This window comes from Rhinoderma darwinii, chromosome 13, assembly GCF_050947455.1.
Source record: "Rhinoderma darwinii isolate aRhiDar2 chromosome 13, aRhiDar2.hap1, whole genome shotgun sequence".
In the NCBI taxonomy this organism is placed as follows: domain Eukaryota; kingdom Metazoa; phylum Chordata; class Amphibia; order Anura; family Rhinodermatidae; genus Rhinoderma; species Rhinoderma darwinii.
Genome location: NC_134699.1, coordinates 49,476,599 through 49,504,370, shown reverse-complemented (window position 1 = coordinate 49,504,370; position 27,772 = coordinate 49,476,599). Strand labels below are relative to the sequence as shown.

At 43.6% G+C, this 27,772-nt stretch overlaps 1 protein-coding gene across 2 annotated transcripts; it reads left to right on the top strand.

The window, feature by feature from the left end:
* Window positions 1–1,134: 1,134 nt before the first annotated feature.
* On the top strand, window positions 1,135–13,047 carry XYLT2 (xylosyltransferase 2). 2 transcript variants are annotated; one of them, XM_075846628.1, is made up of 11 exons: window positions 1,135–1,405; window positions 1,729–2,137; window positions 4,564–4,739; window positions 4,836–5,038; window positions 7,163–7,243; window positions 9,460–9,676; window positions 9,787–9,963; window positions 10,328–10,587; window positions 10,754–10,934; window positions 11,287–11,620; window positions 11,915–13,047. In XM_075846628.1, exons 1-11 carry the CDS (start codon window positions 1,274–1,276, stop codon window positions 12,232–12,234), a joined length of 2,490 nt encoding a protein of 829 aa, XP_075702743.1. In that variant the 5' UTR covers window positions 1,135–1,273; the 3' UTR covers window positions 12,235–13,047. The 2 variants fall into 2 exon arrangements, with proteins under 2 accessions (XP_075702743.1, XP_075702742.1); XM_075846627.1 differs by having other exon boundaries at window positions 10,325–10,587.
* The last annotated feature ends 14,725 nt before the right edge of the window (window positions 13,048–27,772 follow it).

The following is a 27,772-nucleotide window of genomic DNA, read 5'->3' as shown; positions in this document are numbered from 1 at the left end:
CTCTGTATGTTGGCAGTGTTCGATTAGTGGCCCAAAGTTATATAATCTTCAAAAACACCAGTTACTTATTAAAATCTGGAAAAAGTATCTGTCTACCCACTTTGATGCCAGCTTTCACACCCAGAACCTGTTCTGGCCAGGCTGATCTCCACTGGTTTTGATGCGAGGCATTCCTCTCTGTATGTTGGCAGTGTGAGATCAGTTGCCCAAATTTATTTAACACTATATATTACACTTTGTATTGCCCACTTTGATGCCTGTTTTAAAGTGTTTTCACCTCTTGCAGCTCAGTGCAACATACTTTATTATTAGGCCTCGTGCACACTTCCTTCACCGTTTTAGCGGCCGTTTTTGACGGATCCGTGTGCCCGTTTTGTTGTCTGTGTGGTTTCCGTGTGCACTCCGTTTCCGTGCGCCAAGCATGGTACTGTCCATTCTTGTGTTCCGTTCGTCACCATTCCAGGTTTCCAACGGAATCAATAGCGGAGACGACTGCGCTATTGATTCCGTCGGAAAACCGGAAATCTGCCGGAATGGTGACGAATGGAAACCATTAGCGATGTTTCCGTCACCATTGATATCAATGGTGACTGAAACAGAAGCTGAGGTTTCACTTTCCACTGCGGGGTTCACCCGACGGAAACCTCAGACCAACCCCCGGAACGGAAAGCGAACGGTGATGTGAACAGGCCCTAACATGTTCATAAAAAAAAAATTAAAATACTGAAAACGTGAATAAGAAACTAGCTTCAGCATCGTTCACACACTCCGTTTAAAAAAACAAAAAAAAAAAACGGTTGTGTGAACGGCCCCGTTGAAATACATGAGTCCGTGTGACAGCCGTTGTTTTAACACGTGACACACGCTCGTCTGAATGAACAAAATACCTAGTAACAAACTCCTGATATAATAAATAAGCCGAAAATTTCAATGATACAATTCCACAGATACAGCACCATTGTCTCATCCAACAGAATGAACTGCGCCCTCAGAAAAGCACAGACTGCAGCTATTGCCACGTGGTTTATGCTAACAAGTTGCTAGGCAATCATAGACGCCACGTCGAATTTCCGTTCATGCACCGGAAGTCGATTTTGCAGAATGATGACGCGTTCCTGTGCGACGTGACTTGGCAGCCATCTTACTTTCGGGCAAATACTATAGCCACCACTACTAGGAGCGCCAGTGTAGTAATGTGTCGGTGGTGGGCGCGCACTGCGGGGTATCGCTGCTAACAACGCACTGGTGTACAGTCTCTCGCAGTGTCGGGGACATGGCACCCAGTGCCAGGGTGCTAAAGTTGGGCCGTCGTTACAAATACCTGGCAGCAGCCGCGCTGGCTCTGCTGCTGATACAGGGCCTGGTGGTGTGGAGCTTCAGCGGACTGGACGAGGATGGAGAGATTGTAAGAGCTGCTGTAATATTGTGTGTGGGGCACGGACTATGTGTGCTTGGGATGTGGGGCAGCGGTGCACACGTGACTGGAGTGATTACAAGTAGCTGCTGATCTGCACCTACAGGATGATGGGTGTGCTGGTTGTGGGATGATGTTTGAGATCACATAATTTTGTATGATCAATATATAATTTTTGCTGTTACAAAGTCTTAAGGCGATAACGTGAAACAATAGCGCGTGTGATGGACAGGAGACCTCCATACTTGTTGTAATGGACCCGCCAATGAATTTGTAGCCTTGTCCCCCCAACCTTCCTACTTCTTGTTTTCCAGAATTCCCCTCAGAAGAGAAACGGAAGCCCCGATAAGGCCGAACACTCCAAGGACCCTGACAGTTCCGCAGGGCGCAGATCATGGAGATCCAGAGTGAAGGGAGGGAGAGCTGGCAGTGAGGTAACCCGAGTGGCAAAAGAAGCCAAGTCCAAGCCGAGCACGCGTATCCATGTCCCGCAGGAAACGTGGGCCAATCTGACCAGAGATGGTGACCCAGGAAGTGTGGAAGGACCTCACCCCACAGAGCACGGCTTCACCCCCAAATGTGAAATCAAAGGCAAAGATGCATTGTCTGCCCTGGCGAGGGCACCCACCAAAAAGTGTCAACAGGAGATTGCCAATTTGGTGTGTTTACACCAGACGGGGGCACTTATGCCAAAGAGCTTGCCACGTTCCTGCCAGATAACAGGTAGCTGGTTTTCCATTCTACCCACTTCTTTTCATATCATTTGTCATCTGTATATTTAAGGCATGTTGTAGATAAACTGTAAGTCACTGTTCTCACACACTATACAGAGTAGACATCTGTCATGTCTGGAGGCGGTGCGCTGCTTTTACTGATCATAGCACGAGATGATTAGTGGGGCATTGGCTATGTATTAGTGTTTATCAGGCTCCATACCGCAGAGCGTCAGGTTCTTACCCATGCATGTATAAAGTCTGTAGATTAGTGATCGGTTCTAGGGGTGTTGGTGATTTACCTGTAGATAGCTGACATATTGAGCGTAACTTTAGAAACTACTGACCACGAAAGATATTCTAGAGAGCTACTTTGGCTTCCTAAGCGACACCTTCAATTTCTCCTTTTTCTGTGCCAGGCATAACTTTGGAATGAGATTTGCTGACTGTCTACTTGCTGTGAGGAATGAAATTGAAACTTCATTTGTATCAGGTTTCAGAATGTGAAGTTGCAAGTTTTTCTGTATTCCAATAAGATGTAAGAAGATCGTATCTGTGCGTAGTCTTAAGGCCCCCTTACACGGGCCGTGTGAACGAGCGCTGATCAACGTGACATCGTTGATCGTCGCTCATTTGCTCCTGTCACACGGAGCTATGGATGGGGACGCGCGGTCTTTACTCCAAACGCTCCTCCCATGCATTATTATGTCGGCAGCGCGTCTCCCTATTTACACAGGGGGATGTGCTGCCAACAACAATAATCTTTAACTTTTTTAAATGATACGACCTGCAGATGATCGAGCGTTTGTTCGTTAATCTGCCGATCGTTGCCCTGGGCCGTTATCATGAACGATAGTTTGCCCGATAATTGGCCTGTGTAAAAGGACCTTTAGGGTAATGCCGTCCAATTTGGGCCTATGGAAGCCCCTTTAAGTATTTAGTATGTTAGGCTTCGTACACGTCTGGGTCCCGTCTGAGCTTCCCGTCAGAATGGAGCCACAGGTTTCCGTTTGCATCACTATTGATTTCAATGGTGAGGGATCCGGTGCAAATGGTTTCCATTTGTCTCAATTGTGACGGGGTTCCGTCTTTCTGATGGAATAAATTGGGCAGTCGACTACAGTATTCATTCCGTCATAACGACGGAACCCTTGCACAACTGAGACAAACAGAAACTATTTGCATCGAATCCGTCACCATTGAAATCAATGGTGATGCAAACGGAAACCTGTGGTTTCCGTTTGTCAGGGTTCCGTTATGACGGAAAGCTCAGACGGAACGACAGAATGGAGCCCTGACGCAGATGTGAACGAAGATTTATTTGGGTCTTTCTCCTGTCATGAACTAGAAATCATATTCATGTAGACATACTTTGTTAGCTGGTGGTCTCTTTTTCCGCATTAATCCTCTCCTGGACAGTCTTGTAAAGCTTTGTACTCTATAAAGTCTGCGGATTCCTTCCTATTGTCATGAAGTCGTAAAAGTTAATCATTGACCATGTAGTTGATTGTATATTGGTCTTTGAGATATCTGATAAGCATTATCCTGTTTGGTGTGGTTCCTTTTAAAGGGAAGGTGTCATGCTTTTTTTTTTTTTATTATTATTGCTTTTAATATGATATTAACATAAATGTTATTTATTTGTGTTCTACTTTTTACTTTGTTCTTATTTTTACTTCTCTATGGGGCTGCCATTTTTTTTTCATCTCTGTATGTGTCGATTAACGACACATACGTAGATGGAATACGGCACATACAGCCCCATAGAGAATGTGAACGGGTGCCGTTCCATTCACTGCAACTTGCGCCGTATGTGTGGGAACAGCGCATGCGCCGCTCCCACACAGACCAAAACGAAGCTCGTTCGCAGAGCGAAATCCGGCGTCATTTTCATGTGGACCGGAAGCCGCTGCCGGACAGTCAGATGGCGGCTTCCGGCCATATGTTAAAGGAAGCGAAGGCGCAAGAAATAGGAGCAGAGGCGGCGGCAGGAGCAGGTAAGTTATGTTTGTGTATGTGATGTGTGTATTATGTTCGTGTTATACTGTCTGATTACCACTGTATCTAATCCTCCTACACTGTGCAGTCGCTCAGAAAATGGCGGCACACAGTGTAGGAGGTTTGGAGATTCAAACCCCTCCTTCTCTTGGCACTAGCCAGAATAAGGGAGGGGGGGATTGTGTGAGGAAACTAGAGCGAGTGTGTCTACCCCAAATTTGCAGCATACATCAATGAGGTCGCTTTACCACAGTGACCATGCTGCAATTTTGGGAACTGCTCCCTCTAGTGCCCAGCACATGGAAATGTTATAAATTAGAATCTAATTTATAATATTTCCCGACTTGTGAAAAAATAAAAACAATGTGTTTAACTGAAAATTGTTTAACTGAAAAAAATAAAAAAAATTCTAGCGACACATTCCCTTTAATATCGCAGGTAAAATAACATCGGGATTACAGTGGGAAGAGTCTGATATCGGCGCTCCACCCCCTGAGAAACCTCTCCGTGTGGTTTACATGCTTGTTGTACATGGCAGAGCTGTCCGGCAGCTGAAACGACTTATTAAAGCGATTTACCACAAAAACCACTTTTACTACATCCACGTGGATCAGGTGAGGACATAATAGGTTTACATATGCTGGAAATTGTACCGGTTATTATTCTAGCTGATCCCCCTTTTTATGGTTTTTATTTTTTGCCTCTGACAGCGTTCCAATTACTTACATAGTGAAATGGTTCAGTTGGCAGAGCACTACACAAATATACGTGTTACTCCATGGCGTATGATCACAATCTGGGGGGGTGCCAGCCTGCTGACCATGTATTTGCGTAGCATGCAGGATCTACTTGAGATGACTGATTGGCCATGGGACTTCTTCATCAACCTGAGTGCCACTGACTACCCCACCAGGTGAGTAAAGTGTTTAGGTGGGTTCGACCATTCTCTTTACAAGAAATGTTAAATACTTTTGTGTCAAAAAAGACAAAAGTATAGAAGGTATGATACCTTTATTGGCTAACCATAAAAGTTCTATATGCGGCTTTCAGAGCACACAGGCTCCTTCAGGCAGTTTACAAATGAATGACTTAGAAAAAAGCACCACATTTAAGATGTTACACAAAGACAATTAGTACATGAGGTGATACATCATTAAGATAAGCCGGGGCAATAAAACTGAGGTTATAGGGGTGATGACTTAGGAGATGAGGCATCTGGAGTCAGTCTGATGGGGATGTGACGTGTGTCCATGTAGTGGCTCATAAATCCTGGTGTTAGATTGAGGCCTTGTGTCAATGACTGGAACGTTATCAGCTTGAATTCACAGATTTTTCTTTCTCTGTTTTTAAAATGACCCTTCAGTATTAGGACCTTTAAATCTGCCAAACTGTGGTCTGGTCCAGAGAAGTGTTTTCCCACGGGTGTATCCACCTCCTGTTTTATTGTATGTCTGTGAAGAGTCATCCTGGTTTGTAGTTTTTGTATTGTTTCTCCATTGTAGATTCCTTTATCTATGCACCTTGTACACAGGATCATGTACACGACATTGGAGGATGTACAGGAGAACGTGCCAGTGATTTTATAGTCCTGCTGCGTGTTTGGTATCTGGATGGTGTTTGATGACCAGATGTTGGTACAGGTCTTGCATTTTCTACTGTTGCAAGGAAAAGTGCCGGTCTCTGATGGTGATGAGAGGGACTTCTGACCAGGAGATTCTTTAGGTTTGGTGGCTGTTTGTAGGCAAGGAGAGGTAAATCTGGGAATATTTCCTTCAGTTTGTCTTTGTTAAATATAGGTTGGAGATCAGCAGCAATTTTCCTCAAGATGTTCATTTGGGGTTCGTATAGGACCACTAGGGGCACCCTGCTGTTGTCTTCCTCCTTTTTGTACCCCAGAAGGTTGCTCTTTGGAATTCTTGTTGCTCTGTAGATCTGATCGTCTATAATCCTTGGATGGTTTCCCTGTTGTAAGAATGTATTCCTCAGTGATAGCAGGTGTTGTTTTGTGTCTTCTGGAGTACAAAAAGAAGGAAGACAACAGCAGGGTGCCCCTAGTGGTCATATACAACCCCCAAATGAACGTCTTGAGGAAAATTGCTGCTGATCTCCAACCTATATTTAACAAAGACAAACTGAAGGAAATATTCCCGGATTTACCTCTCCTTGCCTACAAACAGCCACCAAACCTAAGGAATCTCCTGGTCAGAAGTCCCTCTCATCACCATCAGAGACCGGCACTTTTCCTTGCAACAGTAGAAAATGCAAGACCCGTACCAACACCTGGTCATCAAACACCATCCAGATACCAAACACGCAGCAGGACTATAAAATCACTGGCTCGTTCTCCTGTACATCCTCCAATGTCGTGTGCATGATCCTGTGTACAAGGTGCATAGATAAAGGAATCTACAATGGAGAAACTAAACAAAAACGACAAACCAGGATGAATCTTCACAGACATACAATAAAACAGGAGGTGGATACACCCGTGGGAAAACACTTCTCTGGACCTGATCACAGTTTGGCCGATTTAAAGGTACTCATTCTGAAGGGTCATTTTAAAAACAGAGAAAGAAAAATTTGGGAATTCAAGATGATGATAAAATTCCAGTCATTGACACAAGGCCTCAATCTAACACCAGGATTTATGAGCCACTACATGGACACACGTCACATCTCCCATCAGACTGACTCCAGATCCCTTATCTCCTAAGACATCACCCCTATAACCTCAGTTGTATTGCCCCGGCTTATCTTAATGATGCATCACCTCATGTACTAATTGTCTGTGCTTTTTTCTAAGTCATTCATTTGTAAACTGCCTGAAGGAGCCTCTGTGCTCTGAAAGCCGCATATAGAACCTTTATGGTTAGCCAATAAAGGTATCATACCTTCTATACTTTTGTCTTTTTTGACACAAAAGTATTTAACATTTCATATTGTCTCTGGCTAACACGGTACTACACTATTTTTTACTGTACTTCTTTACAAGAAATAAATGTGATCTTTATTCTGTTTTTTTTTTTTTTTTGTATAGGACAAATCAGGACCTGGTTTACTTCTTAACAAAATACAAAGATAAGAACTTTCTTAAATCTCATGGGCGTGATAATGCTAGGTAAGAGGTGTGTGTGTGTGTTCTCTAAATCACGCCCTTTACAAGTAGAAGAAATGTGAGTAAAGGCCCTGTTACACTGGGCGATTATCGGGCAGACAAGTGTTCACAGAACGCTCGTTGCTGATAATTGCCCTGTGTAAACCGCAGCGATCAGCAGATGAACGAGCAAGCGCTCGATCATCTGCTGATCGTATAGTTTAACACCTTCCCGACCGCCCACTGTCTTTTGACGTCAGGCGGTGCGGGTGCTTAATCTACAGAGACGTCTTTTGGCGTCGCTGTAGATCAGGCTGATGAGCGCTCGTGTGAGCACTCGTCCTCTAAGCAGGAGCTGTAACTAACAGCTCCTGATCTTAGAGCAGCCTCCTGAACACAGTTGGGGTCGGCAAACATTCGGACCCCAGCTGTTTAACCCTTTGATTACCGCGGTCCGTGACCGCGGCATGATCAAAGGGAATTCCCCTCTTTGATCGCATCACCGGGATTCCAGTGATGCGATCAAACACTGGGGAATCCCTCTGCAGTCAGCCCTGGGGACGTACAAAGGACCCCAGGGCTGTCTGTTCCGTTTGCCTGCTGTTCGGGCACACTATGTGCTGCCCGATCAGCAGCCTGTGTCATAGTGACACAGTGTAATGTATTAGCGTACAGAAGTATGCTAATACATTACAAGTAAAAAATAAAGTTATCCCTTGATGGGATTAAAAAAAAAAAAAGTAACAAAATAAATAAATAAAAAAAGTCCCAAAAAGAGTCTTTATTTTGCATTAAATACACTTTATTGCCCCTACACTAAATAAAAACAAAAAACCTACGCATATTAGGTATCTCCACAACCGTAATAACCTGAAGAATTAATCTAATGGGTTATTTAGCGTGAAACGTGAACGGGATAAAAAATAAACAAAAAAAACTATTCCGAGAATCGATTTTTCCTATATTCACGCCGTAAAAATTTGTATTTTTTTTACCCTCAAACTGGGGAAAAAAAAATACTATTTCTCTCGCATAAAAAAAGGCCTCATACAGCCATGTCAGTGAAAAAATAAAAAAGTTATGGCTGCTGAAACGCAGAGAGGCAAAAACAGAAAAATTGAGCTGGTCATTAAGGTCTTTTCAGGCCCGGTCATTAAGGGGTTAAAAAAACCTGAAGTATTATCGTTGTCGGCAGCGCATCTCCCTGTGTAAAGAGGGAGAGGCGCTGCCGACATAATGTATAGGGACGAGCGATCAGAGTAACGACCGCACGTCCCTATCCATAGCTCCGTGTGACGCGAGCAAATGAGGGCCGATAACAGTTATGAGCATTTTAAGTGTTATGCAAATTTGTTTTTGATACCCAAGTGTCAGCGTTTTTTTTACTCTGGTCAGCGTCATACACTTCTCTCCACAACGCCCACTTGGTCAAATCAGTGACCAATCAGCGTCATACACTTCTCTCCATTCATATCCAGCTTAATCCACAGCACAACGTGATCTCACGAGATCACGCTATGCTGTCACTCCTGTAGTTCCTTCACACAAGCGACGGGAGAATGACCGGGCATCGCCTCCAGGCTGCTTTGGGTTACAAATGTCTAATAGGGAATTATTAATATTGCCGTTTCTTAGCCAAGGGTGATGTGATTCAATTTAGGAAAAATCTGTAGGCAGAACTATAGAAAACAATGGTAATACATTGTTCTATCACAGGGAGCTTCACTAAGTGATAAACTTTGCTCTACTGCTGGACGGTGGCATGCTTATAGGTCTATGTGCAATGGTAGTCAACTTGTTTAACACCTAAGGCCCCATGCAGACGACTGTATTTTCATCTATCCCGAAATACTGTCCGTAAATACGGATCCGTAGGCATCCATAAAAAAAAAAGGGAGGATACAAATGTCATCAACATATTGCCTAGCAATGCTTCCATAAATACGGATGCACATCTATAGCTATCCGTATTTACGGAAGCTCCCATAGACTTCTATGTGAGAGTCCCTGCCGTCATTACTGACAAGAATAGGACAGATTCTAGAATTTTTTTCAGCACGGACACCCATCAGTAAAAATACTGAAAGGTGTTCGTGGCCAATAGAAATGAATGGGTCCGTAATTACTGATGAATAATCCTGTGGTGTGCATGGGGCCTCCGATGCGGTGTGTTTATATATAAGAGATAATGATTGTGATTCTCCCATGAGTCTCTCAGACCAGCTTTATATTTCCGCCAGGTTCATTAAGAAGCAAGGATTGGATCGTCTTTTCCATGAATGCGATTCCCACATGTGGCGTCTTGGCGAGAGGCAAATTCCAGAGGGTATCGTGTTAGATGGTGGCTCGGATTGGTTTGCCTTGACTCGCACGTTTGTAAACTATGTGATCTATACTCAGGATGTCCTGGTGTCTGAGCTGAGACGTTTCTACAAGTACACACTGCTCCCGGCTGAGGTCAGAGGAGACCGTGATCTGCGCCCCTCTGTCTGTGGACATACTTTAAAATAGATCTATATTCACATGGCACGGCTAAATGTCTTCTCTCTTTTTTTTTTTTTTTCCAGTCATTCTTTCACACCATTCTGGAGAACAGTCAAGATTGCAACACCCTTGTGGACAATAACCTGCGGGTGACCAACTGGAACCGGAAGCTGGGCTGCAGGTGCCAGTACAAGCACATCGTGGATTGGTGCGGCTGCTCCCCTAATGACTTCAAACCGCAAGATATTGTACGATTGCAGGTATTTTGACAATCTATATATTAACAAGAGGATTCTGAATCACGAGCAGCCAAGTCACAACAGAATTTCTAGAATAAGATGAGCGAGACTTCTTATGTCTGGGCATTGGACTTTACAGAGGATCCGTCAGATATTTATGCTGTCGGGGCGGAGGATAAAGTAGCGGCAGACATGCTGTTTTCAGTCAGTAACGTGCCGTAGTTTGGCAGAATCAATAGTTTGTAGTTGCGGCACTCGTCCGACGATCCATGGCCCTTTATCAAAGATCGAGAGGACTAGTTTCTCTTGGCTAATATGGGTTTAAGCTGGGTCTTTGGTTTTATCATGTACTTGGCTTTCATCATACTATATCTCCTTCCAGCAGCTTTCCAGGCCGACGTTCTTTGCCAGAAAGTTTGAGTCATCCGTGAATCAAGAAGTCTTGGATATTTTGGATGCTCATTTGTTTGGAGAGCCAGAAGTAGGGACCCCTGGTAACAAAGCATACTGGGAAAATGTCTATCACAACATTGAAGGACTGGGCGGTCTCACTGATGTCACCCTGACCGCGTACACATCTTTTACACGTTTGACCCTACGTAAACTTCAGAGCCCTGAGCAAGAGAGCAAAAAGTCTGCCTGCAGGTAAGAGAGGAATCCATGACCGTGTCCGTTCTTCTAAACCCTCGTAGTCTCCACAGGTTTCATGAAAATGGATCCAAAAAAAACTGCTGCTTTTTATTTTTTTCCTTTTTTTATTTGGTAATTTTTACCATAAGACTTAAAGGATTGTTTTTTTTTTCTTCTGTAGCTTCTCGCTGGATGGCTTCCCCTCAAGTGTTGAACTCTACTTTTATGATGACCACTTCCAAGGTTATTTGTTGACCCAGAAAGTCTATCCAAGTGAGAGTCTGGAACTCTGGATGATGCCACGTGGCAGCCTGAGAATAGTTGACCAGGTTGGAGTAGCGAGTCGTATCCAAAGTCTGGAGGTAAGATTTATAGATTTTGATTAATTTAATGGTCAATTCCAGGTGAACAATGGCTTCTCAATTGAATGGGGCTGATCTACAATATCAGACGCAGACTATGGTTGACACAGTCTCATAAAAAAAAATCAACCTTTTTTTTTAAAGAATATTGTGTGTGCACTAAGTGTGTAGTTTACACGATCTAGAATCGGCAATGACTAACCGCCAGTGCTACACTCCTTGCTTGTGTTTAGAAGAAGAGTTGAAGTATGGTGAATCATTATGGCGATCCCTTTTCTTTTGCTCTGTCCTCCCCTGTGATATTTTGTTAGTCCTTTCCACTACTTTCTTATGGCTTTGGTTGATTTTGTAGGTGGGCACTGAATGGGATCCAAAGGAGCGTATTTTCCGTAATTTTGGTGGTCTTATTGGGCCTATGGATGAGCCAGTTGCTGTGCAGAAGTGGACCCATGGAGTCAATGTAACGGTTACAGTGGTCTGGATTGATCCTACCTACATAATCGCTGCTTCTTATGACATTGCAGTTGACTCTGAGGCTGACTTTACACAATACAAGCCTCCCTTAACCCGACCCCTCCGTCCTGGAGTGTGGCATGTTCGCTTGCTGCATTTTTGGGAGCTGCTGGCTGAAGTCAAATTTCTAGTGATACCACTGACCTTTAGGAACAAGGAGTCCCTACAGAAAGGTAAAGGTGTCTGTTTCTTTCTCTCTTTCGCTCGCTCTCTCAGTAGAAGGTAATGGGTACTATTATACCCACTGAAGTCCCCCTGGAACTGATATTACATTGTACTGTAATTGTTCATTCCCTCTACGCTGATTGGCTGCGGCAGATCACGCGGCACGCTCCACAGCATGTTTACAAGGAAGAAGTTGTAACTTAGGGTACCGTTTCCTAGGTGTATAAGGGGCCTCTTCTCATAAAGTAGAAATAGCCCAGCAGTACGTACATAATTTTCTAAGGATCTCTTTACTCTCTCAGGTGACAAGTGGCTACATGCAGGCCCACCACGGGGACAGTACATGGAGCAGAATTTTCAGGCTTTGAGTGGAATCCTCAGTCTTCCTTCACGAGCGGAGGTTGAACAGGACGCTGACAAAAAATCGGAGCTCGTGGGCGAGGATTTGGAAAAATGGACAGACAACAGTTTAAGCGATTTCTGGTCTGTCGGGGAAGTTTGCACCAAGACTGCCTCAACGTGCTTATCAATTCCAGTCTGCTCTGAAACGCACTGGAGTTCTCTATCACCTGACCCCAAATCTGATTTGGGGACTATCAGACCGGTCAGTCGCCTGAGGTAGCAGAAGCTAATAGAAAAAAACCTCATGGATAGCGGGTAATGCTACCTACAATAGAAGAGGGTGTTATTCTGTAGGTGGCAAAGCTCTTTAGACTTTGCCTGTGCTTTAGGGATCTGATCATCACACATCAGAGCAAGCAGATGTTGGTGGTCTTAGTCCACCAACAAGAACGTGGCACCCTATTGCGTGAAGATCTAAGGAACAAGACTTAAGTACCACTTTAATTCTCATTTCACTTACATGGTCTGCAAAGTTTGCCAAGCTGGCCCGGTGTTACCTGCGTGTGCCAAATGTCTTCTGGCCATATACTTATCTGCTGCTACAAAACAATACCTGAATTGACCAAATACTACATGGGTTGGCACTACTATTCTTGCAGGGGCTGGTTCCTCTGATGGATTACTATTTCTGTACTGTGGAGGGGAAAATAATTTTGACACTGATGGATAATGTGGTAAGAAAGGTCGGTCATTGCTGACTCTTTACAGGTGGATTAATTCATGACATTGAAAGTGATGACATCACTGACGGCTATTTTTTTTTTTTCAGTAGTAACCGGCACAGTGCTAAAACGGACATAGCTCTGCATCCATCCCTTATGATACTGTTGGCAGATATAGTGAGAGCTGCTAGAATCTGTGGCAAAAAAATAAATCAAAAATGTTTACCAAAGGTTGCCTTTGCAGTGCAGCTTTCTGTGTGGAGCTGGCGCCACAGTGTAGTGTACCCACAATCATTCTTGTGCACAATGAAGCACTTTATAATTGTGATTTTTATGGAGTGAAATCTGTCTTAATAAATATGTTATAACCACTCAATTGTTCACTATACAAAGGTGTACCAAGCGATCAAAATAATTCTAGCTTATAAAAAAATATTATTATTTTTTTTTAACTACCAACCCGGAGGTTTAGTATCTGATGGGGGACTTGGGTCTTGACTGCTGCAGACTAACCATTCCTGTGTATTGAAAGACCACTGGCTGACCCAGCTGTTCTGCGAGTGGAACATTGGATATTTATATAAAGGTAAATCAAAATATGGCTGAACTTTGGTTTTCCAGAACCCATGACCGCACCAGTGAGAGAGGATTCGCCCACCGGAGACTGGAAACCTATAGAATAAAAAGGTGGAGCCTCTCCTCCCATTTCAGTGTGTTTCATAGTAGAAGAAACTATTTAACCCCTTCACGACTGCCATATGGCTGTATACGTTCTGTCGATGCCCCATGCAGTTAGCACGTGTATTGACGTTGACAGCCCTGGAACAGGTTTAATGAGTGCTGTGCTGCTTCAGTGTGAGCAGCGCTGCACTCATGTCGGCCGGGGCTGTGAGAGCCCCGGAATACACCCCCACTGTAGATAGTGCCACCCACAATCCCCTGTTGGCAGCGCAAAACCCTCTGTAGATAGTGCCACCTAACCTCCCTCCAGCATTGGAATCCCCGGCCAGCGCTCTGGCCGAGGATTCCCCTCCTAGGGGGAGCCCCTGCCGTCTCTTCATCCCTGCCGTAGATAGTGCCACACCTCCCTGCAGATAGCAATCCCCCTGCTGTAGATAGCGCCACCTGAACTGACTAGGAGTGGATTCCTTAATGTCAGATCGCACTGGCCGGGGATTCCGCTCCTAGAGAGGGCCCCTGACATCACTATCCATGTGGACAGTGATGTTAGTGGCTCTCTCTAGGAGCGGAATAGCCAGCCGACACTACTGGAGAAGCCCCTGGTGTCACTATCCATATATAGACAGTGATGTCGGCGACTCTCTAGGAGCAGAATCCCTGGTGTCAGATTGATCTTTGTCAGGAATTCCGCTACTGTAGAAGCCCCTGGTGTTACTATCCATATATGGACAGTGACTTCAGCGGCTCTCTAGGAGCGGAATCCCTGGTGTCAGATCGAGTAGCCCCTAGCGTCCCTATCCATGTATGGACAGTGACGCCAGGGGCTACTCCTGGAGCAGAATCCCCGCTCTGGCAGAGGATTCCGCTTTTAGAGTTAACCCCCTAACGGGGTTGCTATTTGCTGCAGGGCTATTGCTAAATACGGGGGAATATTGCTATCTTCAGGTCGGGTGGAGCTATTTACGGAGGGGGTGGCGATATCTGCGGCGGGTATATTGCTAAATACAGGGGGATGTTGCGATCTACAGGGGCGGGTGGCGTTATCGTCAAAGGGGTTTTTATATACGGGGGACACTGGTGCTATCTACATGGGCACTGTGTGTGGCACTGTGGGCATTATCTACAGGGAGAACTGTGGCACTATTTACAGTGGGCACTATGGCACTATCTACAGTGGTATTGTGTCACTATCTACATAGGCACTATGGTGTTTTCAGGGGTTGGGACAAAGAACCTTAACGAATAAAATTCATCCGTTTTTTTAATGACCATGAAAAACGGATGGCAAATGCCAGTTAAAAACGGTCAGACGGCCGGGAAATGGATTCAAATTTTGAGACACTGATGCAAAACAGCCATGAAAAACTCAGTTGATTCGTTATTGACGGCCATTTTTTTTCATGGTTATATGTATATAGCCTTATAGCGCGCTTCACTTTCCCCTCACAGCGGTCCAGGGTGATGCAGAGAGAAGAGAACTAATTTTTACAGAGCATGTGGATAGATTAAAAAAATAAAAATACAACATTTTTTTTTGTATTTGTCTGCTCATAATAAAAATTAAAAACACTGAATTAAACTAATCTAGAAAATGAAAGCCTCATAAGTCTTGTAAAAATAGTAGTGATATTCAAAGCGGTTGCAAAGATATCATTTAAAGAAGTGCATATCAAAAATGGAAAATGTAACCTGGACACAGGGGCATCAATGACCCTTGGTCATGAAAGGGTTATAGTCAAGTTCAATATACCCAAAAAATCCTAGGAAGCTTTTTTTTTTTTTTTTAAATAAATAAGTGTCTATCAGTGTGATTGGTGCACATTAAAAAAAAATATTTATTACAAATTATTCTTACTTTTTGAGATACAGCTGCTTTGTATAAATAGAAGCTGTATCTTTGCGTGGGACTGATGGGTTCAGTGACAGCGGGTCATGCGTGTCTTTCAAACACAGAATCCACCGGTAAATCTATCACATCTAAGTTATGAACTTAGATGTGATCGACAGCAGCTCGATCCTGCTTGTCAGAGACACGCAGAACCCATCAGTCCCGTGGGCCTGACATATACAGGTTTCAGTGCTAGATAGACAGCTCCGTAATTTCAGACGTAATTGGCGTTGCCGTGTGAACATACCCTAACTTGCAGTCTCGCGCTATAACTCGCTCGCTCTCTCGCGCTATAACTCGCTCGCTCTCTCGCGCTATAGCTCGCTCGCTCTCTCGCGCTATAGCTCGCTCTCTCGCGCTATAGCTCGCTCGCTCGCGCTATAGCTCGCTCGCTCTCTCGCGCTATAGCTCGCTCGCTCGCGCTATAGCTCGCTCTCTCGCGCTATAGCTCGCTCGCTCTCTCGCGCTATAACTCGCTCGCTCTCTCGCGCTATAACTCGCTCGCTCTCTCGCGCTATAACTCGCTCGCTCTCTCGCGCTATAGCTCTCTCGCGCTATAACTCGCTCGCTCTCTCGCGCTATAACTCGCTCGCTCTATAGCGCTCTCTCTCATAGATATCTATCTATCTATTGTGACAACTTGGGGACCACTTGGCTCACCATCTCCAGGGTGAGATGGTTTGCACACACAGAAAGTTCACTCCAACTCATTGAATAAAAGTTTAAACCAGCCGCAGCTAGCTTTATTGTCTTCACCACAGCAGTCAGTGTTACAACAAAAAACATACAAAATAAACCCTAGGCCGTCCAGCCTCTAACTAAACATTAAGTGTCCCTCACTACGAGATCCTGAGCCTTGTGCCCAGTACCTAAAACATAGGCAGCTTTACCTTACACGGTGGTGACTCTCACAGGCTAGCATGCCTGTCTTCCCCAGACTGAGAGGCCTGTGTGAACTGCACACACCTCAATTACAGAGCCGCCTCAGGTGAAGCATAACTAGGCTCATCAGACAGCCCAAGACATGGCATCCTCATCCCTTGTAGGCGCTACTAGCTTTTGCTCGCTCTCTCTAGCTCCAATTTCAATGTTTGTGTATGTATCTCTCTATCTATATATCTCTCTCTCTCGCTATATCTAGCTCTCGCTAAATCTCTCTCGCTATGTCTCTCGCTATATCTCTCTGTAGCGCGCTCTCTCTAGCTCTATAGCTTTCTCTCTCTCTAGCTCGCGTTCTCTCTCTATAGCTAAGAAACAGGAAAAGCAGTGATCCAGTGCAAGGTAATTTTAAAAGGAAACGCCGTTCCAATTTTATTTCAGAAATTTCTTTTTAAAAAAAAGTGTGTCTCAGATACGAGGGTGGTGGGCAGTATTCAATAGTGCCCACCACCCTCGTATCTGAGACATACATTTTTTTTAAATACATTTCTGAAATCAAATTGGAACCGTGTTTCCTTTTAAAATTACCTTGCACTGGATCACTGCTTTTCCTCTGTTTCTTATTGATTCTACCGTGTGCCGTCACGGAGATCCGGGCGCAGCCTGCACTGAAGACCTACTGAATGGTGAGCTAGAGGATTAAGCCCATAACTCTCTCTATATCTAGCGCTCTCCCGCTATAGCGCGCTCTATAGCACGCCCTCTATAACGCGCACTCTACAGCTCTATAGCGCTCTCTAGCACTCTCTCTATAGCTCTCTCGTGCTCCCGCTCTCTCTAGAGCTCTCTAGCGCTCTCCCTCTAGCTCTCGAGCTCCCTTTCTATAGAGCGCTCTATAGCTCTCTATAGCACACTTTCTCTAGCTCTCTTTATAGCGCTCTCTCTAGCTCTCGGTCTCTATAGCGCTCTATAGCTCTCTCGTGCTCTATAGTCTCTTTAGCACTATAGCTCTGTCTAGCGCTTTCTCTAGCGCTCTGTATAGAGCGCTCTTTCTAGCTCTCGCTCGCTCTCTATAGCTCGTTCTCTTTACAGCTCGTTCTCTCTCTATAGCTCGTTCTCTCTAGCTCGCTCTCTCTATAGCTCTCTCTCTATAGCTTGCTCTAGCTCTCTCTCTCTATAGCTCTCTCTCTCTATAGCTTGCTCTCGCTCTAGCTCTCTAGCGCTCTATAGCTTTCTCTCTATAGCTCACTCTCTCTCTATAGCCCTCTCTCTAGAGCGAGCTCCCGCTCTCTACACAGTGTTCCAAATTATTATGCACATTATTATAAACATTTAATTATTAGTTATTCAATTAAACTCATGGATGGTATTGTGTCTTAGGGCTCTTTGGATCATTGTAATCAATCTCAGACACCTGTGATAATTAGTTTGCCAGGTGTGCCCAATCAAAGGAAAACTACTTAAGAAGGACGTTCCACATTATTAAGCAGGCCACAGGTTTCAAGCAATATGGGAAAGAAAAAGGATCTCTCTGTTGCCAAAGCGTGAAATAGTGCAATACCTTGGACAAGGTATGAAAACATTGGATATTTCAAGAAAACTTAGGCGTGTTCATCGTACTGTGAAAATATTTGTGGCTGATTCAGAGCACAGATGGGTTCGTTCAGATAAAGGCATAATGAGGAAGGTTTCTGACAGACAAATTAATAGGATTAGGAGAGCAGCTGCTAAAATGCCATTGCAAAGCAGCAAACAGGTATTTGAAGCCGCTGGTGCCTTTGGAGTCCTGCGAACCTCAAGGTGTAGGATCCTCCAGAGGTTTGCAAGTGTGCATAAAGCTATTATTCGGCCACCACTAAACAATGCTCACAAGCAGAAACAGTTGCAGTGGGCTCAGAAATACATGAAGACTAATTTTCAAACCGTGTTTACTGATGAGTGCCGTGCAACCCTGGATGGTCCAGATGGATGGAGTAGTGGATGGTTGGTGAATGGCCACCATGTCCCAACAAGGCTGCGACGTCAGCAAAGAGGTGGCGGAGTCATGTTTTGGGCTGGAATCATGGGGAGAGAGCTGGTAGGCCCCTTTAGGGTCCCTGACGGTGTGAAAATGACCTCTGCAAAGTACGTAGAGTTTATGACTGACCACTTTCTTCCGTGGTACAAAAAGAAGAACCGTGCCAAAATTATCTTCATACATGACAATGCACCATCTCATGCTGTAAAGACTACCTCTGTGTCATTGGCTGCTATGGGCATAAAAGGAGAGAAACTCATGGTGTGGCCCCCATGTTCCCCTGACCTCAACCCTATTGAGAACCTTTGGAGCATCCTCAAGCAAATTATCTATGAGGGTGGGAGGCAGTTCACATCAAAACAGAAGCTCTGGGAGGCTATTCTGACATCCTGCAAAGATATTCAAGCAGAAACTGTCCAAATACTCACAAATTTAATGGATTCAAGAATTGTGAAGGTGATATCAAAGAAGGGTCCTATGTTAACATGTAACTTGGTCTGCTAAGTTTTTTTTTTTATTATTGAAAGAGCTTTTGATTTCTGTAAATATGACGACCTGATGCTGCAAATTCAACAAATTACCATCTTAGTTCTCTTTACAACCTTTAAAATGTTTTGATCTCTGTTGTGCATAATAATTTGAAACTTCTAAAAAAAAAATCTGTTATCATTAGATTTGTTCAATAAAATTTGCATTATACTCCAACGGTTGATGGCTTGAAGATTATACTGACGGTCATTTGCATCGACTATTTAGGAAAATCAGCGAAAAATAACATTTGCATAATAATTTGGAACGCGGTGTATATATACATATCTCTATACACACTCCTCAACATTGAAATTGGAACACCAAGAAGGGCAAACCGTAGGGTTATGCAAATCGAGGAAGTAGCAGGTGTTGCTAAGATCTGCAATGTTCACCCACCTAGCACCAATATGTGGCATGTGAGAGGGGCATAAACCAGAGTGAAAGCAAAGTTTTTAGCAACATGAAACCTCAAAAGTCAGAGCAAGTGGCGATTGTGCGATGCCTCCTATTCATCGACGTGTCAGTTGTCGACCCTTGTCGCAAACTCAGCGGGACAGAATCCTTGAACTGAGATCTTGATTTATCACTACAGAAGATCGCTACGCGCCTAGGTTTAGATTTCAGCACTGTTCCGGGGTTCGGGTAAACAGCAACAAAGGGAATGAGAGACAAAGGTGCGCAGAGGCGAACCTCTGCATGGACGGATTGTTTGACTGGAAGTATGGTGAGTAGTGATCCATTCTATACTGCTGGTGAAATTGGCCGTCACATTCCAAGCCTAGGGTTGCAACCAGTGTCGACACAAACCATCAGAAGGATTTTGCATGACATTGGGCTTCGAGCCAGATGTCCAGCTACAGGTGTTCCATTGACCACATGCCACTGCTCTCAAAGGCTATCATGGTCCTCAGCAAGATGGCAATGGAGGTCTATCATAGTCTGAGAGGAGTCCCCCTTTTGTCTCAGACACAATGATAGCTGGAGATTGGTCTGGAGGCCACATGGGCAACGCCATGAAAAGGCCTTCACAAGGGAATGTCACACCAGTCCTACTTCCGGGATTATGGTGTGGCATAATGTAAGATAGCCGGAACAGTCCAGTCTTCATTTCAGGTACAGTAACAGTTCAATGTTACATTGATTTGGTCGTGGAACCAGTGGTATGGTCATTTCTTCAAAGTGCTCCAGAAGCCGTTTTTCAACAAGACAACGCCAGGACACATGTTGCCCATGCTCCTGTGAGCGGCCTGCGTGGACTAAAACGTGATACCATGGCCTGCAGTCTCCGGACTTGTCTCCCATCGAGCACATCTGGGATGTCATCGGTCGGCAATTGCAAAGGGAGCTGCCATCGGCCAATCTTGCTGATTTGCGTACCCAAGTGCATTCAGCGGAGTATAACATTCCTCAACCATTAATAACCTCATTAAAAGCATGCCAAGGCATGTAAGTGTGTGTATTTCTGCGCATAGTGCTCATAAATTAAGGTGTTTGGAATATTTTGTTTAGTTTCCATTTTTTTTATCATTAACAGATCGATCCTGTTATTTCACAATTCAAAAACTTTTCCTTCTTGGTGTGGCAATTTCAAGGTTGAGTGTATATACTTTTTTTTTTCTACCACAACACCCAGTGAAAAAAAGAACCATTTACCTGTAGAAAAAAATGGTGGGAATGTAACGGTGCGGTCATTGGTTCTGGAAAATTAAATTACCCGTAAGTAATTATCATTTATCCACCTCACACATCACAGCACCAGTGAGAGAATAGAAACTAAACAGGAAGGGACCACTGCTTGAAGCACCTTCCTTCCAAAGGAAGAATCAGAGCTAGATCCCATATCCTGGTTAGTATTTGGAAAAAGAAGGTGGACATGTAGGGGCCTTGCAAATGTACTCAATGGAAGCATTGGCCTTTCCGCTCAGGATTCAGATATTGCCCTGGTGGAGTGGGCTCTCAACCCCGCTAGAAGAGTACAAGCAGAGCTATAGGCTAAGGAGATAGCAAGCCTTATCCATATGGCCAAAGTAAGCTATGCCTCCTTTGTTTTGGCCTTGAAAAAGGATACAAAGGGGACTTGTCTATATCTCCTCTCTAATGTAGACAAAATATACTGAATAATGCATCTTCTGACATCTAGACAGGAATTCTACCTCCCTAGGAGATCTGGGGTTGGCACAAAGGCAATCTCCCGATAACGACACCTTCGGGTGAAAAACTGGGTCGGGTCTAATCACAACTCTATCATCAGTGATCGTAGTGAAGGGAGGATTAACTGAAATTGTCTGAATCTCATTAATACGCCTAGCAGACGTGAGAGCCACTAATAAAATGGTCTTAAAGCACAAAACTCTCATGGGAATAGACTAAGGGCTCAAAGGAAAATCTGGTGAGGGCTGTCAAGACTAAATTTAAGTCCCAAGGTGGAACTGGAGATCATAATAGGTTTGCTCTTGTAGGAAACCTTATAATCCAGGGATGGTCTGCTAATTTTTGATCAAATAGAGCGCTCAGAGCGGATACCTGAACATTAAAAAGGTACTGGTAGATAATCCTCTCTCTAGACTTTTTTGGGGAAAATCCAAACTCTGGATTATAGGGTGGTCCATGCTCAAGTGGATTAATACCTTAAAATTCTAGGAACTTCAAGTTTAAGCACAAGTTCTAGAAGTAACGAGCTTCTTAAATTTTAATAAGGTAGCCACCAACCCCCCAGAAAATCCCCTCTTAACTAAGATGTCCCTCTCAAGTTCCAGGCAGTTAGATGCAGATTGCTGGATTGTGGGTGAAGGATTAGCCTTAGACAAGAGGTTTGGGATTTCTGGAAGGACGAATGGGTCAGAGACTGACAGAATCCTGAGACATGAGAACGAGGTTCTCTTTGGCCAGAAGGGGCTATCAGAATCACCCTTGCTCTGTCTTCCCTGATCTTCCTGAAAACTGCTGGGCTAAGGGAAAAATGGAGGGAATGCGTAAGTCAGTGTAAAGGACGATTTGTGGGACAAAGCATCCACACAAGAGAACCCCACGGGGTCTAGAGAAAAATATTTTTCCACTTTACGGTTGGATCTGCTGGCAAATAGGTCCACCTTTGGCACCCCCAAAGATCCGATCTTCTGAAAATGTGCTGACTTACACACTCTCCTTGTTTCAGTTGGTGACGACTCAGAATGTCAGCCTTAGTGTTCTCTACTCTATTTACGTGAAGAGCTGACAGACCGAGAACCCTGTGTTCAACTAAATTTAGAATGTTCCTTATCTCTAACATAAGGGAGGATGATCTCGTGCCCCCTTGTCGGCTGACATAGAAAGCCATGGTTACGATGTCTGAGAGGATTCTAACATGGCGACCCTGGATCCACTGTTCTAAGCTTCTTTCAGTTTGGAAGAACTTAAAGAAATCATCCTTGACCAAAAGCCATGAAAATAATGAGCACCAGGTGAGAACCCCAACCAGAGGGACTGGCGTCTGTCGTAATGATTAAGGGGTTGTACATTTTTCAGGGGACTCCCACTGATCGATTTCCCACTGTCTAACCACCCAGACAGAGATAGCTTTTTCTCTAAGATTCTCACCGGTCCTTCCAGAAACCTCCTGTTCTAATGCTGTGCTGACAGGATTTCCCACTGTGAATCTCAGGAGTGGCTCGGAGACCAAGGAACTGCTGAAGTACAAGCGGTCAGGATACCTAGAATAGACATGGCCTTTCTTAAGGACAGAATATGTTTCTGAATTAAGGCCCTCACCTGGTCCTGAATTTTCACTATATTTTATCCTCTGGAAGGAGGCAAATCTGATGGTTTGAGTCAAGGATGGCCCCCCATAAAGTACTAATATTTGGCGGGAGTCAGCCTTAAGTTTACAAACATCACAGTTTGGACAGGATGGAGGGAACCTTATCCACACAGCTGCTGCAGTCTGTTGTTTAACTCCCCACAATCAGGAAATCTTTCCAGATATGGAATGGAGTGGTTTTTTTCCCTGCTAAAAAAAACCCTACTTCTACTAATTTGGTAAAAATTCAGGGCGCCGGAGCTCTTGATCGCTACCAACCTCAGGAACTTTTGATGGGCTATGTGGATAGGGACACGATATTAGGTGTCTTTTAGATGGAGTACTGCCACCCAGAACCGGGGAAATAGGAGATTCATAGTAGATTTTATTGTCTCCATTTTAAATCTTTTGAACTTGAAGAAGTTTAAGCCTTTTACATTTATGATGGTCCTGAAAGACACATCCGTTTCTTTTTATCAAAAATAGATGGGAATAAAACCCCCACTGCTTTTCCCCTATTGAACTGGTACCAATACCTGCTTTAAGGTCTAAAATTTCTATTTCTAGGGAGTACTGAGACCTGGCTTCTGCCGCTTCATTTCTGCGATTGGGGGTGGTCTCCATGCTCGGACCCCCACCCATCAAAACTTCTGATATGTCACTTTGACACGTCAGAAGTTTGTTGAACGTTTAGTCGTTTAGTCACCCTCTAATTTTTGTCAAAAACCTGTTTCCCTTGATAGACCTGCAAGTTTCTGCCTCCCAGTACGGTTGAAAAGTTTTAGGCAGATGTGGAAAAATGCTGCAAAGTAAGAATGCTTTAAAAAATAGAAGTATTAGTAGGTTTTTGTTATCAATTAAAATACAAAGTGAATGAACAGAAGAGAAATCTAAATCAATATATTCGTTTTGACCACACTGTCTTCAAAAGAGCAGCAATTCGATTATAGTCAGATGTATGATTAACCAATTATACCAAACAGGTGATAATGATAATCATTTTCATATGCAGGTTGAAAACACAATCATTAACTAACAGAAACAGCTGTGTAGGAGGCTTAAAGCTGGATCAGGAATAGCCAAACTCTGCTACAAAGGTGAGCTTGTGGAAGTCCGTTTCATGTCACAGGTCAACCATTGTGAGACTGAGCACAGCCACAAGGTGGTTATACTGCATCAGCAAGAGGTCTCCCAGGCAAAGATTTCAAAGCAGACCCGGATTTCAAGCTGTGCTGTTCAAGCTCTTTTTAAGAAGAACAAAAAAAACGGGCAATGTTGAGGACCGTAGATGCATTGGTCAGCCAATCAAACTTAGAGTAGCAGGTCAAAGACACATCATGCTTACTTCCCTTCAAAATCAGAAGATGTCCAGAACTGCCATCAGCTCAGACCTGGCAGAAACCAGTGGGACCCAGGTACACCCATCTACTGTTCAGAGAAGTCTGACCAGAAGTGGTCTTCATCGAAGAATTGCACCCAAAAAAAAACATAAATTCGATGTGGAAACCAGGCCAAACAACTCAGCTATGCAAGAAAACATATGACTGGGTTGCAGCAAAATAGCAGCAGGTGCTCTGGACTAATGAGTCCAAATATTTGGCTTGATCAGAAGGCAGTTTGTTCGCCAAAGTGCTGGAGAGCGGTACAATAAGGAGTGTCTGCAGGCAACAGTAAAGCATGGTGCAGGTACCTTGCAAGTTTGGGGCTGCATTTCAGCCAATGGATTTGGAGATTTGGTCAGGATAAATTGTGTCCTCAATGCTGAGAAATACAGGCAGATACTTATCCATCATTCAATACAATCTGGTAGGCCTCTGACTGGCTCCAAATTTGAGCTGCATCAGGACAATGACCCCAAACATGCAGCCAATGTCATTAACCCGTTAGTGACCGGCCCATCGTGTTTCTACGTCGGTCACTAACGGGCCTTATTCCGATGCCATAGACTTTTTACGTCACGGCATCGGAATAAGTAAACAGAGCAGGGAGCTGTCAAATCTCCCTGCTCTCAGCTGCTAGAGGCAGCTGAGGGCTGGGAGCGTCCCTGCTCTGCCGGGTGAGATCGATATTAGTATCGATCTCACCCTGCTCTGCCGGGTGAGATCGATATTAGTATCGATCTCACACGTTTAACCCCTCAGATGCGGTGCTCAATAGCGAGCACCACATCTGAGTGGTTTTGGAGAGAGGGAGGGAGCTCCCTCTCTCTCCCACCGACACCCGGCGATACGATCGCCGAGTGTCTGTGTCTCCAATGGCAGCCGGGGGCCTAATAAAGGCTCCCAGGTCTGCCTGGAGTGAATGCCTGCTAGATCATGCCGCAGGCATGACCTAGCAGATGCCTGTCCGTTTTAAACGGACAGGCAGTAGTACACTGCAATACAAAAGTATTGCAGTGTATTATAATAGAGATCGCAGAATCGCATATTATAGTCCCCTAGTGGGACTAGTAAAAAAGTGAAAAAAAAGTTTAATAAAGTAAATTGAAAAAAAAATGTGAAAAAAAATGAAAAACCCAGCTTTTCCCCTTACAAAATGCTTTACTATTAAAAAAACAAAATAAAGTTAAAAAGTTACACATATTTGGTATTGCCGCGTCCGTAACGACCCCGACTATAAATCTATTACATTATTTAACCCGCACAGTGAACGCCGTAAAAAATGTAATAAAAAACTATGGAAAAATTGCTGTTTTCTGTGAATACTGACTGAATGTGATAAAAAGTGATCAAAAAGTCGCATCTACTCCAAAATGGTACCAATAAAAACTACAAGTCGTCCCGCAAAAAAAAAGCCCTCATACAGCCGCATCGGCGAAAAAATAAAAACGTTACGGCTCTTCAAATATGGAGACACAAAAACAGATAATTTAGAAAAAAAAGCGTTTTTACTGTGTAAAAGTAGTAAAACATACAAAAACGATACAAATTTGGTATCGTTGCAATCGTAACAACCCGCTGAATAAAGTTATTGTGTTATTTATACCACATGGTAAACGGCGTAGATTTAAAAAGAGTGGCAAAATTTCAGATTTTTTTCTATTCCCCCCCAAAAAAAAAGTTAATAAAAGTTAATCAATAAATAATATGTCCCCCAAAATGGTGCTATTAAAAAATACAACTCGTCCCGCAAAAAACAAGACCATATACAGCTATGTCGACGCAAAAATAAAAACGTTATAGCTCTTGGAATGCGACGATTGAAAAACATAAAAAATAGCCTGGTCATTAATGTCCAAAATAGGCTGGTCATTAAGGGGTTAAGAACTAGCTTTAGTTTAAAAAAAGAACACGGAGCCCTGGGAGTGATGATATGGTGTCCACAGAGCCCGGATCTCAAAATCATCGAGTCTGTCTGGATTACAGGAAGAGAGAAGGATTTGAGGAAGCCTACATCCACAAAAGATATGTGGTTAGTTCTTCAAGATGTTTGGAACAACCCCCGGGCCGAGTTCCTTCAAAAACCGTGCGCAAGTGTATCTAGAAGAATTGGTGCTCTTTGAAGGCAAAGGGTGGTCACACCAAATATTGATTTGATTTAGATTTATCTTGTTCATTCATTGTGTATTTTGCTAATTGATGAAAAAACCTATTAACACTTTCTGAAAGCATTCTTACTTTACATTTGCGCAGTACTGTATAATAATCAGCTAAAGAGCATAATCTGCCTTTAAATGATTTATTCACACATGCACATTCCAGGTGTAAAGTCCCAACATGACATCTGCTGCTGTTCTTACTGGAGGCCAGTTATCCTGCACCTGTCTGATAACCCCTTCGAGAATAAATTTTTTGCTTTTTCATTTTTGGTTTTCACTCCACGCCTTTCATAGAGCCATCACTTTTAATTTTCATCAATGGAGTGGTGTGAGGGCTTATTTTTTGCAGGAGTTGTAGTTTTTATTGGCACCATTTAAAGTAACATAATGTACTGGAAAAATTTGAAAAAAAATCTTTATGGGGTGAAATTGGAAAAAAAACCTGATTATTTTTGGGGTTTTGTTGTTACGGCTTCCACCGTTCGGTAAAAATGACAACTTGACCTTATTCTGCAGCTCCATACGATTACAGGGATACGAAGTGTATATAGGCTTTTTCACATTTTACTACTTTCACAAAGAACTTTATTTTTTCATTGAATGAGCGGTGAGGTCTTATTTTTTGCGGGACAAGCTGTAGTTTTTATTGGTAAAATTTTTTGGTACATACTTTTACATTCTTTTTTGAGAGCGAAGGTGACCAAAAAAAGAGACTGATTAGGGTGAATTTTTATGGCAGCCACAGTGCGAGTTACATGTTATATTGTAATAGTACGGACTTTCACGGATGCGGCAATACCAATTTTGTTTATTTTTTACACTACTTTAGAGTAAAAATGGTAAAACGTTTTTTTTAAACTTAATTTTTTTTCACTACTAGCTGTATTACATTTTTTTTTTTACATATTTTAACCAGTGATCGTTAAATCGCTGGTACAATACGCTGCAATACTGCGAGTGCATCACAAAGGGGCCGATGGGCTGTCTGAGTGGGCCGCTCCCTCTTTCTAACGCCTTAGATGCCACAGTAGCAATTGCCTGCGGCATCTATGGAGTTAAGCAGACAGGAACCTCAAGATCACTGTTCCTGGCAGTTAGTCCTGGGTGCCAACTATAATACACAGCTGACACCTGCAGCGTATGGAGCCCCATACATGACACCCCGCACCCGGATGTGCGATTACGTTGTGGTGCACAAAAGGTGTTAAATACTATGCTCTATACCTTGCTGATGAAGCAGAATGCTATTCTCTACAAGCACAACCCCGGGTGAAGTCTAACCCTGCAGTTATGTAGTTCTGAGCACAGTAGTCAATGGTGCTTAACATTATTCACACAAGTTATATGTCCCTGATGAGATTTTTAAGCTGCATTTTCTCACAGAATCCCAGCTTGGACAGTCATAATTCACAGGGAACACCCACTGAGTCCAAAGTTTCACATGTAAACATGTCAGTGAAAGCATTTCTTCAAAATCAAAGGAGCAATACAATACCAAGGTGTGGTACTTTGTAAATATGCTTATGAAAGGACAGCTAATCTGAAAAATCCCAGTTCCAGGACATTTATCAGGGATAATTAAAAAACTCCATATTGATTTTTTTGAGAGTTTTCTACTATTACAGCTATTTTATATGCCTATTAGAAAATCTGGCAGTGTTAATGGCCGATACACAGTAGTCACATCCTTATGATCACCTCCTACTTCCAAAGTCAGCAGCGCGTAGCCCATGAAGGAAGTGATGTGTCGTGGGCTGGCTTGGGGGGTATATAAGATGTGCGATAGG

What these genes read in the sequence shown, in the direction of transcription:
- XYLT2 (XM_075846627.1), top strand. Translation starts at nt 1,274, where the DNA reads ATGGCACCCAGTGCCAGGGTGCTAAAGTTGGGCCGTCGTTACAAATAC. An exon ending in ACGTTCCTGCCAGATAACAG is followed by an intron (nt 2,138 to 4,563) that starts GTAGCTGGTTTT and finishes TTAATATCGCAG; the next exon opens with GTAAAATAACATCGGGATTA. An exon ending in AGCAAAAAGTCTGCCTGCAG is followed by an intron (nt 10,588 to 10,753) that starts GTAAGAGAGGAA and finishes TTTCTTCTGTAG; the next exon opens with CTTCTCGCTGGATGGCTTCC.